This window comes from Xenia sp. Carnegie-2017, unplaced genomic scaffold, assembly GCF_021976095.1.
Source record: "Xenia sp. Carnegie-2017 unplaced genomic scaffold, XeniaSp_v1 HiC_scaffold_131, whole genome shotgun sequence".
Lineage (NCBI taxonomy): Eukaryota > Metazoa > Cnidaria > Anthozoa > Malacalcyonacea > Xeniidae > Xenia > Xenia sp. Carnegie-2017.
In genome coordinates, this window is record NW_025813438.1 from 1594 (window position 1) to 23338 (window position 21745).

General features: G+C 33.5%; 3 protein-coding genes and 1 long non-coding RNA gene across 5 annotated transcripts; 3 read left to right on the top strand and 1 right to left on the bottom strand.

Moving 5' to 3' along the window:
• Positions 1 to 618: 618 nt before the first annotated feature.
• LOC124433611 (TNF receptor-associated factor 6-like) lies at positions 619 to 8324 on the bottom strand. The gene is made up of 4 exons (XM_046983400.1): positions 8279 to 8324; positions 6729 to 7069; positions 5852 to 5903; positions 619 to 771 (listed from the first exon to the last, which is right to left on the bottom strand). The coding sequence occupies exons 2-4, from the start codon at positions 7058 to 7060 to the stop codon at positions 652 to 654; spliced, it is 504 nt and encodes a 167-aa protein (XP_046839356.1). The 5' UTR covers positions 7061 to 7069; positions 8279 to 8324; the 3' UTR covers positions 619 to 651.
• A 1871-nt stretch (positions 8325 to 10195) lies between these two features.
• Positions 10196 to 13701, top strand: LOC124433610 (probable ATP-dependent DNA helicase HFM1). The gene is made up of 8 exons (XM_046983399.1): positions 10196 to 10222; positions 10495 to 10530; positions 10641 to 10721; positions 10833 to 10997; positions 11631 to 11677; positions 12264 to 12417; positions 12842 to 13022; positions 13470 to 13701. Exons 1-8 carry the CDS (start codon positions 10196 to 10198, stop codon positions 13586 to 13588), a joined length of 810 nt encoding a protein of 269 aa, XP_046839355.1. The 3' UTR covers positions 13589 to 13701.
• A 5724-nt stretch (positions 13702 to 19425) lies between these two features.
• On the top strand, positions 19426 to 20109 carry LOC124433613. Of its 2 annotated transcripts, XR_006944519.1 has the most exons (4): positions 19426 to 19455; positions 19533 to 19598; positions 19781 to 19858; positions 20083 to 20109. It is a non-coding gene; the product is annotated as an uncharacterized LOC124433613 (long non-coding RNA). The 2 variants fall into 2 exon arrangements; XR_006944518.1 differs by lacking the exon at positions 20083 to 20109 and having other exon boundaries at positions 19781 to 20059.
• Positions 20110 to 20151: 42 nt separating this feature from the next.
• On the top strand, positions 20152 to 21432 carry LOC124433612. Its single transcript, XM_046983401.1, has 4 exons — positions 20152 to 20197; positions 20310 to 20451; positions 20521 to 20622; positions 21043 to 21432. The coding sequence occupies exons 1-4, from the start codon at positions 20195 to 20197 to the stop codon at positions 21147 to 21149; spliced, it is 354 nt and encodes a 117-aa protein (XP_046839357.1). The 5' UTR covers positions 20152 to 20194; the 3' UTR covers positions 21150 to 21432.
• The last annotated feature ends 313 nt before the right edge of the window (positions 21433 to 21745 follow it).

The window sequence follows — 21745 nt, forward strand, 5'->3', positions numbered from 1 at the left end:
CAGGATCTTTATAAACGTCACCACCATCTTGGAAAATTTTTTGTTTCTTTGATGGTGTATGCCTCGCCTTTTTTCTCGATTTATTACGTGAATTTCCCATTTATTAACATTGATATATTAACAATAAACCCAATAAAAGATATTTGAGCAGAGGGCAATTTTTCAACTAAGAACTGCAAAAAAATAAAACTTTCCGATACACCTTGACTCACGCAACGAAATGGACGAAGGTTATTGAACGAAGATTATCGAACGAAAGGAATTGTAAATAAAATAAACGCCTTTCCGTCATTCAAGCTGACAAAGCATGTGATGGGAGAACTTTAAAAAGCATATACCAAACGTAGAATTTGATAAAGCGTAGGTTATGCTGAATTATACGAGGAATAAACTAATTATATGGATAATATAATTATGTGGATAAAACATGTTGCTAAGGCGTCGCTATGGAGGGTATTTTAACTCTTGTCACTTTAAACAAATTTTAAACATATAAAAAATATAGATACTACAAAACTAATTGAAAATTTATAAAATCTACAATTTTTAAATTACCTAAAACACATGAAAAAAAACCTCAAAAAAATTTGGAAAAATGACTTTGAAATTTGAAGATGAACGACTACCTTAAGGTTCACAAAACGACACATTCTAACTCACCTCAAGATTTTTTAGGGGACCATTCCATGGACATTCTTTGTTATTTTTTAGTGTACGGCATTTGACATTTAGCTGATTGATTTCTCTTTTGGCAAAGTTATCGGCGTATATCTGAGTGGTGAAAATAGAAAAAAACACGTTGAAATAAGAGTAAATCGTTACAATAAGACTATTAAAAGGCATGGGCAATGAAAATAGCGATCTTCAAAAAATCATCTTGATTGACAAATTGTCACTTCATAAGCATTAGAAAATTTTTTTTGATTACTGAGAGCGTTTTGGAATACTTACCGGGAGGATTTTAACTTTCCGTAGACTGTGAAATTTGCCATCTTGTTTCGGATAACAATATGATAATTTATGTTGACTATTCCGTCGTGACGTTATTTGCGGGATGCTCAAAATTTTTACATGTTTTGGTTTGTCGAATTCCGACTTTAAAGCAGTCACTTCATCTGTTTTTCCGGTTTTCTTCTCAATCCTCAATACTAAGAAATAACTACTATATTGAACTTATCAAAACACGTTTACCCGCAAGTGACGTCTCTTCCTTTCTCCTGGTAAGTACTCTAAAACGCCCTCAATAATAAAAAAAAATTTAATAATGCTTATGAAGTGACAATTTGTCAATGAAGATGATTTTTGGAAGATCGCTATTTTCATTGCCCATACCCTTTAATATACTACAAAATTTACATATTAGTAAACCACAGAAGAAAAGAACGTGAGATTAATGTGTGATAGCGTAAATCTTATCATCTAAAAAGAGTAAGAACACACAATATACAGCGCGAAACTTCATTAACATCCGAAATATAGATTGTGATTTGATAGGCGGGAAACAAATTTGTAATGTGAAAATTAATGCCATTTTGGAATTATGATAAAAATTTTATTCGATCGATAGTAAAGTCATCAACAAATAATATACGTACAAACAAATAAATTTATATAAACGTAAGTTAAATTACGTACAACTCGTGCGCAAAGCTGGAAAAGCTACTTTTTTAATGAAGAGAATTTTGACACTTTTTCTAACATCAATGTAACCAGGGATATACCGGGCGGGAAGCGAATTCATGTTATAAATATTAAAGCCCGGCAAAGTGCTTTAAAAAGAGCCACTCAACACAAAAATGACGTATGGAAAGGAAGACCAAACTTTACGCTACTAAATAAATATTTCTTTTTTATACTTCATTTTTGTATTGAATGGCTCTTTTAAAAGCACTTTGCTGGGCTTTAATATTTATAACAACATCAATTTAGCCCAAAAATAAGCCCAGTAAAATAGTACAACGAAATAACCTGTCACCCGCAACACATTGAAGGCAACTGCGATCAGAAATATGAAGGAAGGTAACGCGAGCGACGTTAGACTAAAGTGAAGTATTTTAGTAGCATTTTTGCTAATTAACACGTAGCTCACTCTACTTACCATTTGGATGGTTAGGTGTTAGCTGGTATGACTCAGGGGTGGCCTGGGCACCAAAACTGTTCCTTGCGTCGAGATTAAGATTCATGTTCCTGACATCCGAAGCTGACCACCCCTTCCCGACTAACACCTTCACACCGATATAGTGGAAATAACGATAGACATAAATAGACAGACAACAACAAGAAAAATAGGTACGTAATGCGTACATGTGAGTAGCCGATCAAGTATGTAGATTAAAAAACATAACTCAAAAGAGTTAAAAAAAAGTGCTATGTGCTCCCTGAATAGTCGAACGACCAAGAAACTTTATAACCTAAACCCTTTTACCAAACACCCTCCTCTAGATAGCATGTCACGTGACAGTACTCACATTTAGAAAAGTGAAGTCCACAAGATTTCTTAAAAATTTTAATGATGAATTTATTATCATTTAATTTCATCCAAAACCATTTTTGGGATGAATGCTTAATCGTCAACGGCTTTTTTAAAAGCCCGTTCACACGATCTTATTTGCTGGATCTGACTGTCTCGGTTCCGATTTTTGGTTTATTTTTTAGACGGTCCGATAATTTTGTTGATATTTATATTGGTTTACATGTTTATAGTCGTGTAAACAGCCATTTGTGGTACTCAGAACATTTATCCATATATATTTTCCAACTTTTGTTCCTGTTTCCAGTTCTTTTTCAAATCTATGTTATTTGGTTAGTTGGCTGCCTTTGATCTTGTCGGATGAAAAAAGAAAGTTCTAATTCTAACCGATTTTTTTGATTGACGGATCCGGCTGTCGGAGACTCATTTTATACGTGTTCAAATCGGATGGTGTGAATGGGCCTTAAAACAGTTTTCTGACGTGTATGCCTTACAATTAAACGATAATCCAACACGTCTATGAATTTTTAGGATAGCTATAATTCCGAAAATACCGCTCCCATTGTAGGCACTGTTTAATAGTTGAAAGGTATTAAGGGCCTGTTTATATGGAGCCGAGTTACCCGGCTGAGCGAGTTACTCGCCTAGCCGGGTTTGACAAAGCGATCGCCGAGTTACCCGGCAAATGCGTTTATATGGAAAAGTTCATCCCGCCTAGCCGGGTAACTCGCTTACACAAACCGAGTTACCCGGCAAGGCGAGTTACTCGGATGTGTCATATAAACGATTCACCGGGAAATGCATTCATTTTATATAAGGGCCGAGTTACCTGGCTAGGCGAGTAACTCGCTCAGCCGGGTAACTCGGCTCCATATAAACAGGCCCTAATAATGCTTCGAATTTCGCACATTTTTAATTGATCGTAAGTACTTGACTGTTGACAAGTGCCATATTCCATAATTTTGATAGTCAATTGACGTTATGTAAATCCCAAAGAAATAATAATTGTAATTCGTACAAGAGTCAAAAGCAAAATAAATTTATTTGCTTAGCGTCTCTCATTTAACTAGCCAACAGACTAAGTAAACTGAGCAATACCTAAACAATGCTAACAAGTACTAAATCGGACTAATTATTAAATTATATGATCGCCAGCGAAGCATTTATTTGTATATTATAAATCATTGCCCAATCCGTGAATACATTTCAGGTTTCGTTCGCTATGAACGAATGAATAAAGGCAGTGTCACACATATGTACGTTTTATACTGTTTGGGCTGCGTTGTTTGATGTTCAATTAGCTAAGTTATGAAGATGATTCCGACGAATTTTTCTCGATTGTAAACAACGAGGATAAACGTTTCACACAAAGCAAGGATTTCGATGCATTGTATCATGTACTTCGATTCACTGCCACAATGATAATATTACGCAGTACAAGAATAAATTAATGCCGTAAACTTTAGATCACAAAGCACAAATGAGCAATCGAGGTAACAAATATCACCAAATATTTCAATCACAATAGACCTTTTCAAGGTTATAGCTGCCATATTGCAGGGGGTGCAAAAACATTGGGCGCGGTCACGCATGGCGTCCATATAAATTACTAATAAATGCGCAAAAATTACCCTTATACATATTGGCCGTTTCTTTCAAAAATATTTCTCAAACTCGTCCATTTTAATAGTCGAATTATTATTTGCGATTTTTTATACGCGTGAGTCCAATTTTGTGGTAATCAAAAAGCGGAAAGTTAAAGAAAACATTTGTTTTCTTTGAACAACTTGACCGTCGTTTGAGCGATGTTCTTGAGTTTGCAAATGTACGGAACTCATAAGCCAAGTCAAACGAACTAAACCCTAAACTAGCCGAGTAGCCGTGAGCAGTCATAGCCAATATGGTAAAAAATGCGCGTTGTGCAGTTGGATATTGCGATAATGATAAACGCTATCCTGATTATCAAGTTAAGAGGTCTCACGTAGAAAAGTTAGTTTTTCATAAGTGGCCCAAAGATCAAGCACTTGCTGAAATTTGGCGAAAACAAATTGCTAACAGCAGAGCCGATGACTTTAACCCAAAGCCTGGTGCACAAGGTACTTTCATTTGCTCAAATTATTTTCCCTTGGGAAGAACCCCAAATAACTGCGAAATGGATTATCCTTCGGTTTTTATTACGCTATCAGAGTACGAGCAATCGAGGACTCCGCTTAAACGTAAAGGAGGAGAAACATGGAAGACATCAAAGCGTCCTCATCAATCCTATGACACCGAGGATTCTGATTCAAGTTTTGATGGAAATCCAGCAAAATCGGAGGCATCTTTATTCCCTGTCCCTTAGGAATTTGAACAGTTGACGAGAGTATGATGTAAGGTTTCACACCGGCCTGCCATTGACTAACAGTTTTAAGTGTGTATTTGAATACTTGGCTGTTTCTTCTTCTGGCTGTTTAGTCGCCACACATAATAATAAAAATAGCAATGTCGCTTTACAAATAATTGGAAATACTAATAAGAGTTTGCCGTAGAATAGTTCCTCGTGATACTTGCTGACTTTGCTGTAGACATGTGCGTGTGTTGCGAACTCAAGAACATCGCTGAAACGACGGTCAAGTTGTTAAAAAAAAAACAAATGTTTTCTTTAACTTTCCGCTTTTTGATAACCACAAAATTGGACTCACGTGTATAAAAAATCGCAAATAATAATTTGACTATTAAAATGGACGAGTTTGAGAAATACATTTGAAAGAAATGTCCAATATGTATAAGGTAATTTTTGCGCATTTATTAGTAATTCATATGGACGCCATGCGTGACCGCGCGCTCGGCCGAATGTTTTTGCACCCCCTGCAATATGGCTGCGATAACCTTGAAAAGGTCTATTACTTGAATGGCGACATTGCATTTTAATTTAATTTACTACAAAGTTTGATTTTGCGTCACCGGAAAATTTTTCTAAGAACAATGAGAAAACAACGAGTAATAGTTTAGTTATCAAAGCAAACAAAAAATTTGCACTTCACTCAATTTTGTTTCCTGCTTACTTATATGTTTGTAAATGATGATCGTCCAGGTTAATAAAGTCCTGAGAAGGACTGTTTTTGTTGTTGTTGACTGACGTTTCGACAACCTTAGCGGTAGTCATCTTCAGCTTGCTTACTGCTATCATTCATCCTGCTTACTGCTATAAGTTCTCGCCGTCGCGTTATAAATGGTTATGTTTGACTCTTGAGCTTACGCCTCATATACCCCTTTCGCAATTATTGAAAAATGCGTGGTTTTGCTTGTTTAAAGAAGAAATACCATCACAGAAATGTTTTTTTTTTGTATTTATATAAGGCATGACTTCATGTCGTACTTTGAAAATTTAATGTTCATTACCTCGTTTGTATTGAGCTGTTGATTATCTGAAGGGCATTTCGCGCCGTTTAATCTGTAAAAAATCTAATAATTAGAATAGAAAACACACTTACAAGATATATAAATAAGGACCATAGTTTGGGAATATTGGGGGTAGATTTCACCATGCAGCCACAACTGTCTATATGGGGTATATCATAGTTAAACGTTAACTGTAAACAAAATTTCTTACGGAAGAATTTACTTGAATTTTAAACATCAGAGCGTGAGAAAATTTGTCTTACTTGCAACTGCTCAGGAATGTTCTCTCACATTATTTCTCAGCCGTCATATTCATGACATTAAAAGGCTTTAATTTTTAACAGAAAAATAGCATTTTCATAAAACACGAAGCTACAAAAGCCAAGAGGCTAATTCTGATTACCTATCTGGTACAAATCCAAAACTATGATGAATCAATGAATGAAATTCAAGTGTCCGATTTTTGAATCTAATATATATAGCTGTAACCAATTTATAATAACTTAACGAATAATGCATTCACAATTTATTGATTAGAGAAGTCGAAATAAAATAAGGGAAGCGAGTTTCTAATAAAGTTAAGCATATGAGGCACGAGAGTAAATTGTAGCAAAATCATTACAATGCCACATAATAAATTATTACCAAAAGGGTCACTCTCGAACGTTTAGTCCTCACGGATGTAACAATATATTTAAAGTATCTTCCACTTCAAAAAAAACCGGATTAACATGCGTAAACCAGTATTACAAATCGGTTGCTTCTGTTATCGTTCTACTTGCGTTCAGGTCGAAATCTTTGATGAAATTGCATTAAAAGTTTCTGAAAAAACACATCAGTGACAGTAAATGCCATAAAGGAGCACGTAAAAGCTTACCGTATGTGCTGATTCATGCATCCGTTACAGAACCGATGACCGCAAATCGTTTGTACTGGATTGCGAAGTAGCATCATGCATATGGGGCATTCGTAATCCGAGTTTGGCGGTGGATCAAATATTTCATCATGACCTTCAATAATTTCTAAAGAGCTATTAGCCTGACTGGCAGGAGGTAAATTTGGTTGGCGACTGGCGTTGCTGGAAACAGGAGAAGCAGAGGCCTGAGAAGAAGATGTGTAAGAGACTCGTGATGGGACATATGCCTCATTTTGTTCATTAATCATTCCAACAACATCATTGGCCAGATTAACATAATGTTGGTTTGACATTTCAAATACCTAGAGAAAATCAAAAATCACTTTGAAGCCCTAACAAAATTCTTTTATTCAGAATGTCCCTCATGGACAGGTCCAAAAGCACAAACACTATCAAAACCATAAAACACTTTCATGAGGTTATACAAATAAAATTGAATTATTTACTAAAATGTCTCAGAGCTTAAAACCACAATGCACCAAGTTATTGTTAAGATCATCCTGCATTCTTATAGAAGTATTTTTTAATAATCTGAAGGGAAAATCATAACATCACAATTCAAATTCTTAAAAATTTTTATGCAAAAATGGTTAAAGACTAAATGAGAAGAAAAATGACCACTGCATTAATGGTATATTAATTATAAGGATCATTCATCAATGTATAATCAAAATAAGAAAGTCATCAAATATATCAAATTTATCAAAATAAAAAATTTATTATTAAAATTCTTCAAGAAAAATTCAATAACTTAACTAGATTGCACAAAAACAAAAAATTTCAGGTGAGAGAAAATAGAATTTCAAAACAAATATTTTCTCATTTAGCTAAGATATAATATTGTAAGGGGTTTTTGGCCAAAATTACAAAACTAAATACAAAACACAAAAATCCAGCAAAGTTCTGATTTTAAAGGGTTTACATGTTTTAATTTATATAACAGTTATTTTCGAGAACATCTGTCAAACAGTTTTATGATAGACATAATGCAAACAATATGGTAAGTCAAAAAGTGCTTTCTGAAACTGCCATAACTACTCAATGTATATTCTGAAAGTATTTGCAGCAGTGTAAATATTAATTGTACGAAACAGAGATTTATAATTTGGTTAATAATCAAGAATGAAAATCAATTCACATGATTACATGGCAACAATTTGTGGCCTACATGGACTTTTAAACATCCTTGACAAAATGCTGCTTTAGACAATAGTAAAGCTAAATACGATAAAATATTGTTTCTTAATAGTAGAAAATACATGATGTTAAAAAAATGACACTAAGGTGGACAGTATAGGAAGCATAAGATTATTGGAATAAAGCAACACTACAACTACAGCAAGTCAAGGAACAAATGGAAATTCTAAGGGCTGCTTTGGCGAACTATAACCTATTTTTTACATAATGAAATTAAATTATATAAATCAACAATATACAATTGGTTTTACGGAATTTCGCGCATCATAAACTGAAACAACGTCTTTGCTCATGCAAATTATTGGAAAACTTACAATATTCGACGACGTGATAAAGTTTAATTGATCATCACCAACCTTTTCTCACATAAAATATAGATTACTTGAAATTCTGAAACATAGGGTGTTTTCTTTAACTATATACAAAAGATTCGTCCAAAACAGTAAAACTTTCGTCCAAAACAGTAAAACAGTAAACAAACAGTAAAACTAAAACTATCGCTATGCGTGGTTACTAATCTAGTAGCACAGAATAGATACAACCCATTGAGTTCTATAATAACTGGTGCGGCTATCTCAAGCGCGGCCTTAGATATCTGATGACGCCAAAAAAAGGGCGGATTTCGTCCGTTGCCGCTGAGATTTACCGAAATTGATCGCTTTTCTGAAAATTTCACAATTTCCCACTCCCTCCTGAGGAAAGAGTGAGGAAAATTTATGTGTGTATTTGGGATTCGGCAAGCAATTTTTTGATGAAAATCAAGGTAAAAACCTTAAATTCATAACAGCGAGTCAACTGTGGTTGTCAGTTATGTGCTCCTACGAGGATGCATTTATAACTATCGACGAAAGAGCTATATGTCGGCTACACATGTATGAATGCAGATGTGCGTCGTTTTTTTACCAGCGTCAAACTTGTTTGATCGATTAAACTCTTTAGTCTATACAAAAAAGTATATCACAGTTCATCTCCACGGTTCACGAGAGAAGTTAGCTTATTTGTTATCATTGCTATTTTGCTTCTTTTCATGATGCAATGGGCAATGGCTTTTTCGCCACAATTGTTGGATTTTACTTGTTTCTTTAAAAAGTAAATATTAAATCTCTGGATATTTACGGATTTTCTGTAATTGAGTTTCATATTAAATTTCAAAAGACTCAAGTCTGCATAGGTTTGGTAAATGAAAACAAACAATATTGTATAGAAATTACTTTAAGTAACCTTTTTGTGATGTTCTGACATTTTGATTTTGTTGTATTGATATATGAATTAGGCAAAATGCAAATAATCATCAAAACACTTATGCTTCCAATGGTGTTTATAATTCATTTGTAGTTTTAATACTACTACCTTTCTTTTTCACTTTGTTTTGTTTTTCCTATATTTGCAAATAAGTACACAATTTGAATGATCAACACAGTTTTCACCTCAATAATAAATTTCATAAGCAGTTGGTAGTGCATTTTGTTCTCTGAGTATCCACATCAGGTGTTTTGTTCATACAAGAATGATGAAGTGCAAGTAGATATGTCATAGCAAGGCAATAAAACCAAATGAATTACATACCTATAGGGTACTTTTATGCTAGAAGCTTCAAAGCTTTTTAGAAATTATAAAGTTATTGGATTATATTAACCATATATCATCAATCTCATGAAAAGAAATAAGAAGCAAAAAATTTGTAGGAAAGCTTTGAAAAGTGAAAAACTTTTCTTTAAAAAAGTAGCAATAATGCATATGATAAATCTCCATTCTGTACTTTACTAGGTAAATAAGCTCAAACTGTTTCTTAAAGCAAAAACTGTTATAATGAAGAAATATACAGTACAGTAACTTTAAAAGTTTCATCAATAAATCTTTAATGCTTCAGTGTAGTGCATTAGATATTAGTAACATTTATACAACACTCAACTAAAATATTTTGATAAAGATATGACATGATTTAAACATTAAGTTATATAAAACCCAATGGCTTATACAGTTTGAAGCTTCACATTTGCATCAAGTCATCATCAATCTCAGTACAAATGTTTACATAGACACATCCATAGAATTTGACCATGATCAAATTAAATAACTCTGGAGAGGGCAGACAATAAATCAATTATCTTTACAGCATTATCATTTTTTTAAGACTCTGCCTGGTCAATAACATCTTCCAGTCATCTTTACTCCTTAGTCTTCCCTGCATGTTGTCAGCAAATAGAACATAACAAGCTCTGCTCCAAATCATGGGTACTCTTGGGGCTTATCATTTCGTTTTGATACTTACTCACAGAGCAAAATGTGTGCAGGGTCTTTTTTGCTTTAGGGAAACTATTTTGCAAATAGATGGGTAAATTTATGACTTCATGCATTAACAGAATAAAGAAATATACCTACTTTCTTTGCTTAAAAAGACATCGTAGTCGCGACTACGAATTTTTTAAAAAACATCGTACTCAGATTGATGACGGCTACGTGTTTTTGTTGTCGCAACAATGTTTTCGCGCCAAAATGACGTAAATCGTACTCGCAGTCGTACTCGTAGGCTCTGCTAAAACTCCCTATTGTCATGACGACGCCGGTCAGCTTTCAAACGAACGCTTTTAGTAAAATAATTCATTTAAGTAGTACTGAAACATATAATCTTGACCCACCACAACTAGACCTGAGTATGATGAAATTTTTTTCCAGGAAAAATGGGACAGTATGACAAGGAAATGGAAAGATAACAAAGCTCTGGTGCAAGCTGTACGATTATTTCTCGTTGACGAGGTATCTAGCTGTGACTAACTTTATAATAATGGTAGCTACTAAACATGGTGTCCCAGTACATGTACATCAAACAAATAACGTGCAATCTTTTTTATATAAAAAAATAACCAGGTGCATTTACTGAACGACGAGTCACGTGGACCAACAATGGAAGCAGTAATAAGCAGAATGAAAACGGTCAAGACTACAGAAAGTCGAATCAGTCATCGAAAAGAAATTTTAGGAACAAATATAAGATTCCTGGCCGTATCAGCCACCATACCTAATGCTAATGACGTGAGTAACACCGTGGTTTGAGCAGGGGCGAAATTATAACGTTAATTAAAGGAGTGTATATTGATATATTTAAGGTAATTGAAAGAAAATTAGCTTTCTAAAGCAATCAGCAGGGCATAACTAATTATATAAATACACACCCCTCCCCAATTAGCGTTTTAGGCCCAGTTCAAACGTCGCATTTTACATGCGCCGAATCAAATGCGAGAATTATGTGCATGTAAAATGCGACGTTTGAATCAATTAAATTCGACGGATTTTAATTTAATGCGACTTTAGTCGAATATTCGACTGAGTTAGTCGAATATTCGACGGAAATTCGAATCATATTTGAAATCATATTTGAAATCATATTTGAAATGCATAAACTCAACATTTTTCTGTTCGCCATTTTAGGAAATTAGTACAAGAAAATGAATAAACTATGAAAAAGTGGAAGCATAACTATAATAAATGCGACTCTTAAATTCGACGTCTGAATCAAACTACGCATAAAACTATTTTAGTCGACTAAAACTCAGATTTGATTCGGCGCATGTAAAATGCGACGTTTGAACCGGGCCTTAGTTTCTTATCTGGGTTGAGAGCTTGACTAAAGACATTATGTTGACTACATTATGTTATTCCTTTCAGATAGGAAAATGGCTTGGAACAGACGATGATCCGGCAGCAACATACAGGTATTGCAACTTCATAAGAGTATTAGATAAAAATTGTAATTCGAAGATTTATTAATTTCATCCAAACAGTCAACTAGAAAAATGTACGGCTCTTACTTTAATTACAGGTTGATAAACACGCTAGAGAAGAGTGCTTCATCCTATATTTAGCACAGTTTGCATATTTTATATGCGTAATATAAGAATTGAACATTAAATTTCAAAGTACCATCGACAAACAAGCTCCAAGAAATGTTTTCCATACATACAAAGTCTAAAGTTTTGACACAAGATTCCTTTTGATAAGCCCTCGGAATACATAGGATAGCTTATAGCTTGTTTTAACATCACACGAGTTATGAAGTTCATAACTCGCTGTATATCTAAGGGAACTAAAGCTAAGGTAGCAATGTGGACTAAAGTGGATTTTCGGTAGCAATGTGGACTAAAGTGGACTGAAGGTAGCAATGTAGCTACCTTTCAAAACAATGTAGCTACCAATTAAGTTTCCATTTCTGAGCTTTTCTTGTGAAAAAAAACCTACTCGTGTTATAAAATAATGAAAATAATTAGTGAACTAATCATCATTCATCTCATTCATTTCTAGTAAGGACGACAGCTATCGGCCAGTAAAACTACGCAAAGTTGTAATAGGCTATCCTTGTAACAACAACATCACCAACTTTCGATTTGATCTTTCATTAATTTACAAACTGAACAGCATCATACAGACATACTCCGAAAACAAGCCAACATTAGTGGTATGTGTGAATTGTCCACAGTTTATTCATTTCATAGTGAAACGACAAAATGAAATGTCTTGATTATTCTTCGAATCGATCGTGATATATGTATAAAAAGGAACACTTTACGGTGGTTTAAGGTTATCTGCAACATAAAGTGCGCTTGCATGCAATGTTTTCTATTCATTACATAAATTCTGATCGCGTTCAGACGCGCACCAAATTTTACTCAGTTTGTGATTGTTGGGTTTTTTTATGGAAGTCTGGCTTCATTTTCTTAAGAATTTTTCAACCAACAGAATTATCCTCATGGTATTATATATTTTACGTAAGGCACTATAATAATTTTATAGAAAGAGTTTAACAAATTTAACAATTCAAAACATGTATTCGGTTTCGGTATTTAAATATTAAATATTATTATTATTTCCATATTGTGAAGGAAAGGAAGTCGGATGTGAGTTTACTAAGCAAGATGAAGACACTAAATTATCAATTAAATGAAAATGATGAAGACGTCATTATCGAAAATGGTCTGCTTACAGACATTCACATTGGCAAGACCCAAAATTTGTTGAAGCAACAATTCCCAAGCATCCAAGGCCTCCAAGCAACAACATTAGGTATGGTGCAACAGTTTGATGTCATGAAAGGTAAATTCATTCAAGTTCTTCACACTGGTGCAAATCACTGGATATGCATTAGTAACATTCATTGTAACCAAAATAATGCTGTTAAACTCTATGCAGTATGTACTCAGGAATTAGTAACACATTTAAAAAGCAAATTGCTAGTGTGCTATACCTTCAGTCAGAAAATGTTATCGAAATCTCAATTGAGCCAGTCACCCAACAGACAAATGGATATGACTGTGGTATATTTGCCATTGCTTTTGCTACATCATTGTGTAATGGACAGGATCCCAGCAAGATAACTTTCAAAAGGAGGAATATCCGAAGTCACTTGTGGAATTGTTTTACTAAAGGCAAAATGCATATGTTTCCATCTGTACCAAGAATGTCAAGCCCTGAACAAACATCACACAAGGTTCTTATACCAATTTACTGTAGATGTCGCCTTCCATATGTCAGGGAGGAAGATGACATGGTTGAATGTGTCAGTTGTCAGAGCTGGTTTCATAAACACTGCCTTGATGTCCCGGAACTATTTTTTAAAAAAGCAGAAATAAAATGGAAATGTAATCCACATTGTGGTCAAAAGAAGTAAAAACAGGTTAAGTGTGTGTTATGTGACTGATAATGAAAGTCGATTCTTCTTCTGAATTATTAGTACTTTTAACTATATTGCAATTTGTTTTAACATTTGTTATGTTGTAAAATTGTAGCGAGAGACTTGCCGAGCGGAAATCGAATACGTGTGATAAAAATTAATGCCCAACATAAAGTTCTGATTAGAGCCATAGAAATAGACCAAAAAAAAACAAATTGTAAAATTTAAATTTATTGTGACGTTTCGTCTTTACTCAAGACATCTTCAGACAAATAATAAATAGGACGTTAAGACAAGGTATTATATTTACAAAAAGGTGTTAAATTACTACTAAAGGAAGCGGTGTCGAATGGATACATGATAAGGAAGTTTGGAAGTGAAATGAAGAGAAATTAAAAGAGGTTAAGTGGAATGGTTCACCGGCATACACTCCCTTCAAATTCGCACACAAATCAATAACCTTTGTGCTGCAGCCTTCCCACATATATCCATTAAATTTGTTTTCCGCCCTTCTCAACGTATCTCTTCTTTCTTCCCCTTTAAGGACAAAATTCCCAAACCTCTGAGATCTGGTGTAGTCTATTTATTCAAGTGTCGAAGCTGCAACGCTTCGTATGTGGGTCAAACCACACGTCATCTACACACCAGATTTTCGGAGGGAATATCCCCCCTTACAGGCAACCAAGTTTCCCACCCTGCATCATCAAGCATTCTTGCTCACATTAACGCAACTGGACTGGACACACCCCCAACTTAGACGACTTTAAAATAATCTCCTCTTCCAACGATACTTATGAACTCTCCATCCATGAAAGCCTTCTAATCAATAAACACAAGCCTTCACTTAATGTGCAAGGAAACTCCATTCCACTTAACCTCTTTTAATTTCTCTTCATTTCACTTCCAAACTTCCTTATCATGTATCCATTCGACACCGCTTCCTTTAGTAGTAATTTAACACCTTTTTGTAAATATAATACCTTGTCTTAACGTCCTATTTATTATTTGTCTGAGGATTTGTCCTATTTATTATTTGTCTATGGTAAAGACGAAACGTCACAATAAATTTAAATTTTACAATTTGTTTTTTTTTGGTCTATTTCTATGGCTCTAATCAGAACTTTATGTTGGGCATTAATTGCTGCCACGCATCAGCGTGGCAGCACACTAATCTTGACATGTCTCGGCCCATTCCTCTACTCGACCTATATAGAGGTAAAATCTCGATTTTTGTCGTTCTGTCTGTTAACATTTCCGGGGGGGATTTTTACGGAATGAGGGGGGAAGAACAATCACAATAAGGTAGAACCTTTCGGAACTCCTGTCAGTTTCTCTTTGATTTTAAATGTCTGGAATCCGAATAGATATGCGGCCTAAACAACGTTATACAGTAGATACCAAAATCGAGTGATTACCGACATCAATTACACGTATCTCGTTTGGCGAAAAACACATGAAATCGATTCACCGTGCCGTATTTAGCCAGCTCGGTTCACATTTTTTATCTTGCGCTCTTTGGTCAGACGGTGAGCAAAATATAGTGTAAGCATGTATTTATTTTCGTTCGAGCTTTTATTACTTGAAATATCGGTGTGGATTTAACAAAACGTCAAAAATAATTTAAACGCATGGTGCGAGTTCAACCATGAGATATGAATTATGAATATGATGAAACGTTTGCTCTTTGCGATAACTATACATCATTTTATCGCAGTCGCACAGAATCATCGGAAAAAAGGTTCTATCAAAATGTTATAAAGGAAATAATGGAAACAAAACTACAGTTTTATAATATAGTCCGTTTCTACGTTTGTAAACATGCGGACGATTGTTCGGTTGAGTAAACAACGTACATACTTTTAATCAAAAAGCATTTTAAAAACTCAAAAGAATCAAAACAATCAAGACATTTAAAAGAATCAAAAAAATGTTTTCATTCAAAATGGCAAGGAATTTATCTTTTAATTTTATGATGAAAACGTATGACTGACGAGAATCGATTGAGCATTGAAGCACTCACCTCCATATAAGGTGAACTGCGCGTCGTTTGTGCATGCCGATTGGATAGAAATTGGAATGCTATGATTAAACGATCGTGACTAAAACACCACACGAGTACATACGAGTAACATACGAGTACATACGAGTGATATACGAGTACATACGAATAACATACAAGTACTTACGAGTAACATACGAGTACATACGAATGACATACGACTATTTTCTGGTCAACAAATGAGAAACAACACAATTTCTTCAATACATTGATATTTGCGTTTATTTTTCCTTGTATTTGTGTGGACTTTGGGGCAACCATTTGATGGATTTAAATGCTGAAAAGGTATTTTACTTTCATACTACATTCATTTGTATGTTTTAGTTGAATTTGTTATAGATATTTTGTCGATGCGATTTGCCAGTATTTGAACGCTTTTTGAAACACTTTCACCTGGGAAATACATATTTATGAAAGCGATTAAATAAACAACGTATAAATAATGCTTTCAAAACATGCTACATGAAATAAATTTACATTATATATATTTGAATTAAATGAGAGTTGCACTGTTACGTATAGTCCTGAGACGGACTGTTTTTGTTGTTGTCGACTGACGTTTCGACAACCTTAGCGGTAGTCATCTTCAGAGTCAAAATGAATGTATAATCGCTTTCATAAATATGTATTTCCTAGGTGAAAGTGCTTCAAAAGCGCTCAAATACTGGCAAATCGCATCGACAAAATATCTATAACAAATTCAACTAAAACATACAAATGAATGTAGTATGAAAGTAAAATACCTTTTCAGCATTTAAATCCATCAAATGGTTGCCCCAAAGTCCACACAAATACAAGGAAAAATAAACGCAAATATCAATGTATTGAAGAAATTGTGTTGTTTCTCATTTGTTGACCAGAAAATAGTCGTATGTCACTCGTATGTACTCGTATGTTACTGTATGTACTTGTATGTTTCTCCAGTCTCTCTTCCTCAAATTAACTATACGCTAATTGTGAAAATACCCTCAAATTGACTCTATAAGTCAATTTGAAGCGTCCATTATATTATATTATATTATATTATATTATATTATATTATATTTGAGGTATTTTCACAATTAGCATATAGAGTTAAGGAAGAGACTGGGTTGGTTTCAGTATGTACTTGTATGTTACTCGTATGTACTCATATGTTACTCATTATGTACTTGTTACTCGTGTATTGCGTGTGGTGTTTTAGTCACGATCATGATTAAACATGGCGAGTAAACCATGCATCATATTGTATTGGTTGTATTGCAAAAATTGATTTGCTAGACTCAGGTTACAATTATCTCTCAGGTTACAATTAATAAGGCGAATGAGCTTCACAAAAGCAGTCTAAAAGAAAATGACACAAATCAAACAAGAAATCATGCCATGTTTTTATTTCAACCTAAAGAACAAAATCAGAATTGTGAATTGTCTTAAAATATTTAAGCAAACAAAACTTTAAGCTTTTGACAAATATGAAACATTTTCAATAGGAACCATATGTCTTTTCAAAGTCAAAAAACTTTTCAAGGTTAAAATCTGTTCAAATGTCCACAATGTTTACATCAACCATGTGGCTTTTTACAGAATCATATTTTACAAAATCAAATTGTTATTGGCCGAGTTCTAAATGACAATATGCAAATTTTTGTAAAATGAGCTTTGAAAACTGTTCATCCAATTATCCCATTTTGAAATTAGCATAATTATACATACATACAGTGTTACTTCTTGCATCTACTTCTATAAATTGATTTATATGACAATTTGAAAATAAAAGATGACACAATTAGCTTGTCTTTATGCAATGACAAAGTATACGAGTTGTTGCGGTTTCTTGCTGTATTTTTATTTTTACCATTCATTATTGTATTGTTTATGGCAGATGATAAATGATGGAAAACACGCAATAGCAGTTTCCAAACTGTTTTACCTTACTTGGTGGAGGGGCAGCACTTCCCTTGCGTTAGTAACTCCTAGTTGTTATGTTGTATTCTTAGAGGGGTAAAAAAGTCTGATTATATCACAAGAAAAGACATTGTTACAAATGTGCGTAATTGTTGACAGTTTTTGACACTACCTAGTTAAATCATTTTATGTTTGAATGAACTCAAGACAATCTAAAACTGTTAAATTACAAGTCTATTCAAAAGTATACGTTCAATGTACTTCGCAATACAGAATGAAAAAAAATGGAAATCACAACAACAAATTTATATGTCAACGGTATCTATGAAGCATTTCATACGTAATTCAAACAAGATGCCATGAAATACCAATAAAGACATAATATTTTAGCTAGCAATAGCTGCTCATCTCACCTTTATAATGTCTGGTCATTACTTCCATACATGTCCTTTTTAGAAATACCAATTTTCGTTTCAAGCTACATGGTCTTAATTTATTTCGGCCATATGCCATGGTCTTAGTGTTTTGGGTATCCTCACGGGGGATGCCCATAACACTAGTGATTTAAGTACGGGGATACCCAAAACACGGGGATACCCATATCACTGTGACACCGCTTTTGGTTGTCAAAGTCAGCGGAAAGACGCGGGCTCATAAAATGAAATTTTTTTCGCCCACCCGGATTTGACAACCACAATTGCGATTATATAAAATATCAATGCCAAGCACAGAAACTTTAGAAATTTTATCTTTAAAACATGCTGCAAACTTGTTTGGTATACGGATGCTGAAGTAATGCCAGAAAAGGAAACATTTCATGACACCGGTAAGCATCGTAAGATTGTTTACTATTTAAAATGTTCAGTGTTTTGTTTTAAGTCAATACTTGAAGTGTGATGGTATATATTTTGTGAATGTTTTTACTCCTAAGTTATAATTTAAGTTATGTTTATCCAGTCTTATTTGTTCTTTATTTAATCGCTTGCTAGACGAGGCAAAGCAACCAGTTCTTATCGAGATATGCATATCTTAAAACTCCTTGTTTCAACTGAGTTGAAATGGAGGATTTTTTCATGATATATTTCTGAAAATATGAAGCAAATATTAAGGACAGAGCTGTATTGAAATCAAATGCAGTGCAGGATTAATTAATGGGATCTTTGGTACATGTCGTACAATAAAAAATACCTGTATTAAACAGCTAGCCTGGACAATTTGACAGATTATGGACAATCATAATGATGGTGTGTAAAGGTTTGCTTTATGCTAAAAGTTTTATAAATGCCATCTGGTGTTTCTGTAAATGAATTGTTTGTTACACAGTGTAGTAAACAGGTTAGTACATCAAAATCAAGATAAAAACTACTTTGTTCAATGATGTGCCAAATTTTGCTCCTACCTTGAAATATTTGCTCAAGAAAAGCTTATCATGGCATGCATGAAACATTAAATACAGTACTGCATCATCTGACAAAATCCATACAATTTTCAATTCCAGGTGATTAAAAATTTACATAAGATGCATTGGTTGCAATGAAGTTGAGTGTGGAAGAAGCTAAAATTGATGGCAAAGAACTTTTTATGTCTATTGAACAATTACGATATCATTTAAAAGAATAAGAGTAGCAATGTAGTAAAAGAAGCGACATCTGTCTTCAACATGAGACTTTTCCAATTATGTATAGTTACTTTGTACAAAATACTATTTTAGATAAACTTGATTTTTAAGTCATTCACTGATATTTTTACCAAAAGACAAAAAGAAAAATTCAAAGGCATAATGTAAAATTCAAAAATTTGTCAAGTTGTTTGAACCTAGAAAAAATTAGTATAGGTAACTGTAATTTGTACAATTTGAACAAGAAAATGAATTTGGGGATTTGGTAAGTTTACATATATTGTAAAACTATGTAGATATAAAAATACGCTATGTTTATGGTTTTTTTTCATTTATATGTAGAATGAACAAAGTGAAGATATTGCTGAAAATTATGACAAGCACCAAGAGTTAACCACCAAAACACAGGTTTTTAATGTACATATTGATATTGTTTCTCATGAAAAGTCATTGGAAATGGCTATATGTAGGACTGCTTTCACTAGAAAAAACTAAAAAATTTTGAAGTAATTTAAAGAAGGCAAGCATTATTTCAACACTTATTAAAAGTATGTACACATTTTAAATTAAATAATGGTCTTTATTTGTAGGATTCTGAAGATATCTTTACCAAGCAATCTATCTCTATTATTACAGAGGAATCTAAACAACCATGTCAACGTAGTCAAGTAGTTCTCACTTATACAGTTATACTTTATACTGTTTACCACTAGTCATGTTTTTAATGTGTTATAAATTGACAATATGCTTGTTGATTGCTTATGCATGAGACACTGTGTAGCAAAACTTTATTAACATCTCGTAGAAATGTGCTCAACAAACATAAAAATATATTACAATAGATATTTTGAAACAGTGAACATTAATAATTACTGTATACTTGCTCTTTCAGAGTCATTTGTCACCCACTGGCCACTATATATTGTTACAGTTTGACTTTGCATCAAATGTATCATCAGCAATCCTTTGTTGATCATGATTATAATGCAAACAAAAGAACAATTATGGTGATGTCAAATTTTATTTCCATAATTTCAATGTTGGGTATATACCCAACTAAATGATATTACTCAATACTCTTTTTTTGGTGCTATAATCTGCATGTATTTTTTTCTTCAGCATAATTCATTTGTAATTGTTCTTCGATATCCTCACCTATTGCTTGATGGCTATGGTTGGATATTGTGCTGCTCATGTGATGCAAATAGAAAGCAATTTGTTGAATCCCTACCTAATAATATACAATTAGATCCTCAAAAAGGTATGTAAAATAGATGTTACTGAAATGAAATTATTAAAACAGGCCAAACAACATTTTTATACTTGTCAGATATACCATATCCCAGTTGCATACATGTATTAGCAATGGAAAAATATCTGGTTGTGTATGATAGAAAGTTTGGTACTGAAGCCAAAGATTTTATTGAAAAAAGTAAGTGTTGTGTGTTACTCTTTCAGGATATAAGGTGTCTGAACAGCTTCACCAAATTTTGACTTACACTTACATACTATTTGTTTGAAGACCCTTGTCAAAGATGTGAGAACTTGTTACATATTAATCTGACATTGCATGAAGTGAATGTCTCAAATTTGTATTTGGCTTATTTTTTCAATGTAAAGTTCTTCATGTGGTATGGGAGGAAATGTCTTCATCCTTAAATATCAGTTTATTGTACATTTCAAACCCTTGTGAAGTCATCCTTCTGTGTTTTTACAAGACCCTTGTTCGACATTGTTCTTATTACATGTGGACGTTAACCAGCACAGCTTTACAAGCAAAAATATTGTTAAAACTTGTGAATGATTATTTACACAACATATTTATCTCATCGAATTTCTTTTATGAATGCAGAATCCACATCCATGATGCAGTCTGTTTTCAGTGATCATTCCTACCATGAGATGCGACCTGAAGAAGTATATTTTGTTAATAACTTTTTTGTACAAATACACATATAGTTTCTCAACCTTCTAATACCCCACAATTTGTTACCATACATCCTGTGCCTAAGTTCAGGAGCTTCTATATAGCTATTAGGGTGATAGCCAACAGGGCAAATTGAATTTATTTATGACTATTGAGGTATACACATTCATACTCAAATACATACATAGCCACATACCTACAGTACATACATTAAGTAGTATAAACTAAATGTATGATAAAAATAGTAAAGTCATATTCACCATTTGCTTTACGTGCCTGATATATATATTAAAGTGCACATACAGCCTTTCCAAATTCGTTGAACTTTTAAAGTTTAGACTGTGGAAAATATGATTTCGAAGAAAATTTCGTAAAAAAAATAAAAACAAAGTTTTTTTGGCGGTTTGAATTAGCTTGCTTTTGAGAAATTTCTGCGCCTCTGAGGGGACTTAAGGTGGTCATATACAAATTGAAGGCACTATTTTTTCTAAAAACTCAAAATTTTTTTTTGATCATTATCGGTACTTTATGCTGTGGTTTTTATGAATATTCTAATCGTTTTTCGTTAAAACTATCATTTACCCACGAAAAATGCTTTCCAAGTTGTCTTCTTATAGTTTTTGGTTCA

What these genes read in the sequence shown, in the direction of transcription:
- LOC124433611 (XM_046983400.1), bottom strand. Translation starts at nt 7,060, where the DNA reads ATGTCAAACCAACATTATGTTAATCTGGCCAATGATGTTGTTGGAATG. An exon ending in TGCATGAATCAGCACATACG is followed by an intron (nt 5,904 to 6,728) that starts GTAAGCTTTTAC and finishes GATTTTTTACAG; the next exon opens with ATTAAACGGCGCGAAATGCC. An exon ending in AACAGCTCAATACAAACGAG is followed by an intron (nt 772 to 5,851) that starts GTAATGAACATT and finishes TTCACCACTCAG; the next exon opens with ATATACGCCGATAACTTTGC.
- LOC124433610 (XM_046983399.1), top strand. Translation starts at nt 10,196, where the DNA reads ATGGGTACTCTTGGGGCTTATCATTTC. An exon ending in CCATACCTAATGCTAATGAC is followed by an intron (nt 10,998 to 11,630) that starts GTGAGTAACACC and finishes TATTCCTTTCAG; the next exon opens with ATAGGAAAATGGCTTGGAAC. An exon ending in CCTCCAAGCAACAACATTAG is followed by an intron (nt 13,023 to 13,469) that starts GTATGGTGCAAC and finishes AATTTACTGTAG; the next exon opens with ATGTCGCCTTCCATATGTCA.
- LOC124433612 (XM_046983401.1), top strand. An exon ending in ACAATTAGATCCTCAAAAAG is followed by an intron (nt 20,452 to 20,520) that starts GTATGTAAAATA and finishes TATACTTGTCAG; the next exon opens with ATATACCATATCCCAGTTGC. An exon ending in CAAAGATTTTATTGAAAAAA is followed by an intron (nt 20,623 to 21,042) that starts GTAAGTGTTGTG and finishes TTATGAATGCAG; the next exon opens with AATCCACATCCATGATGCAG.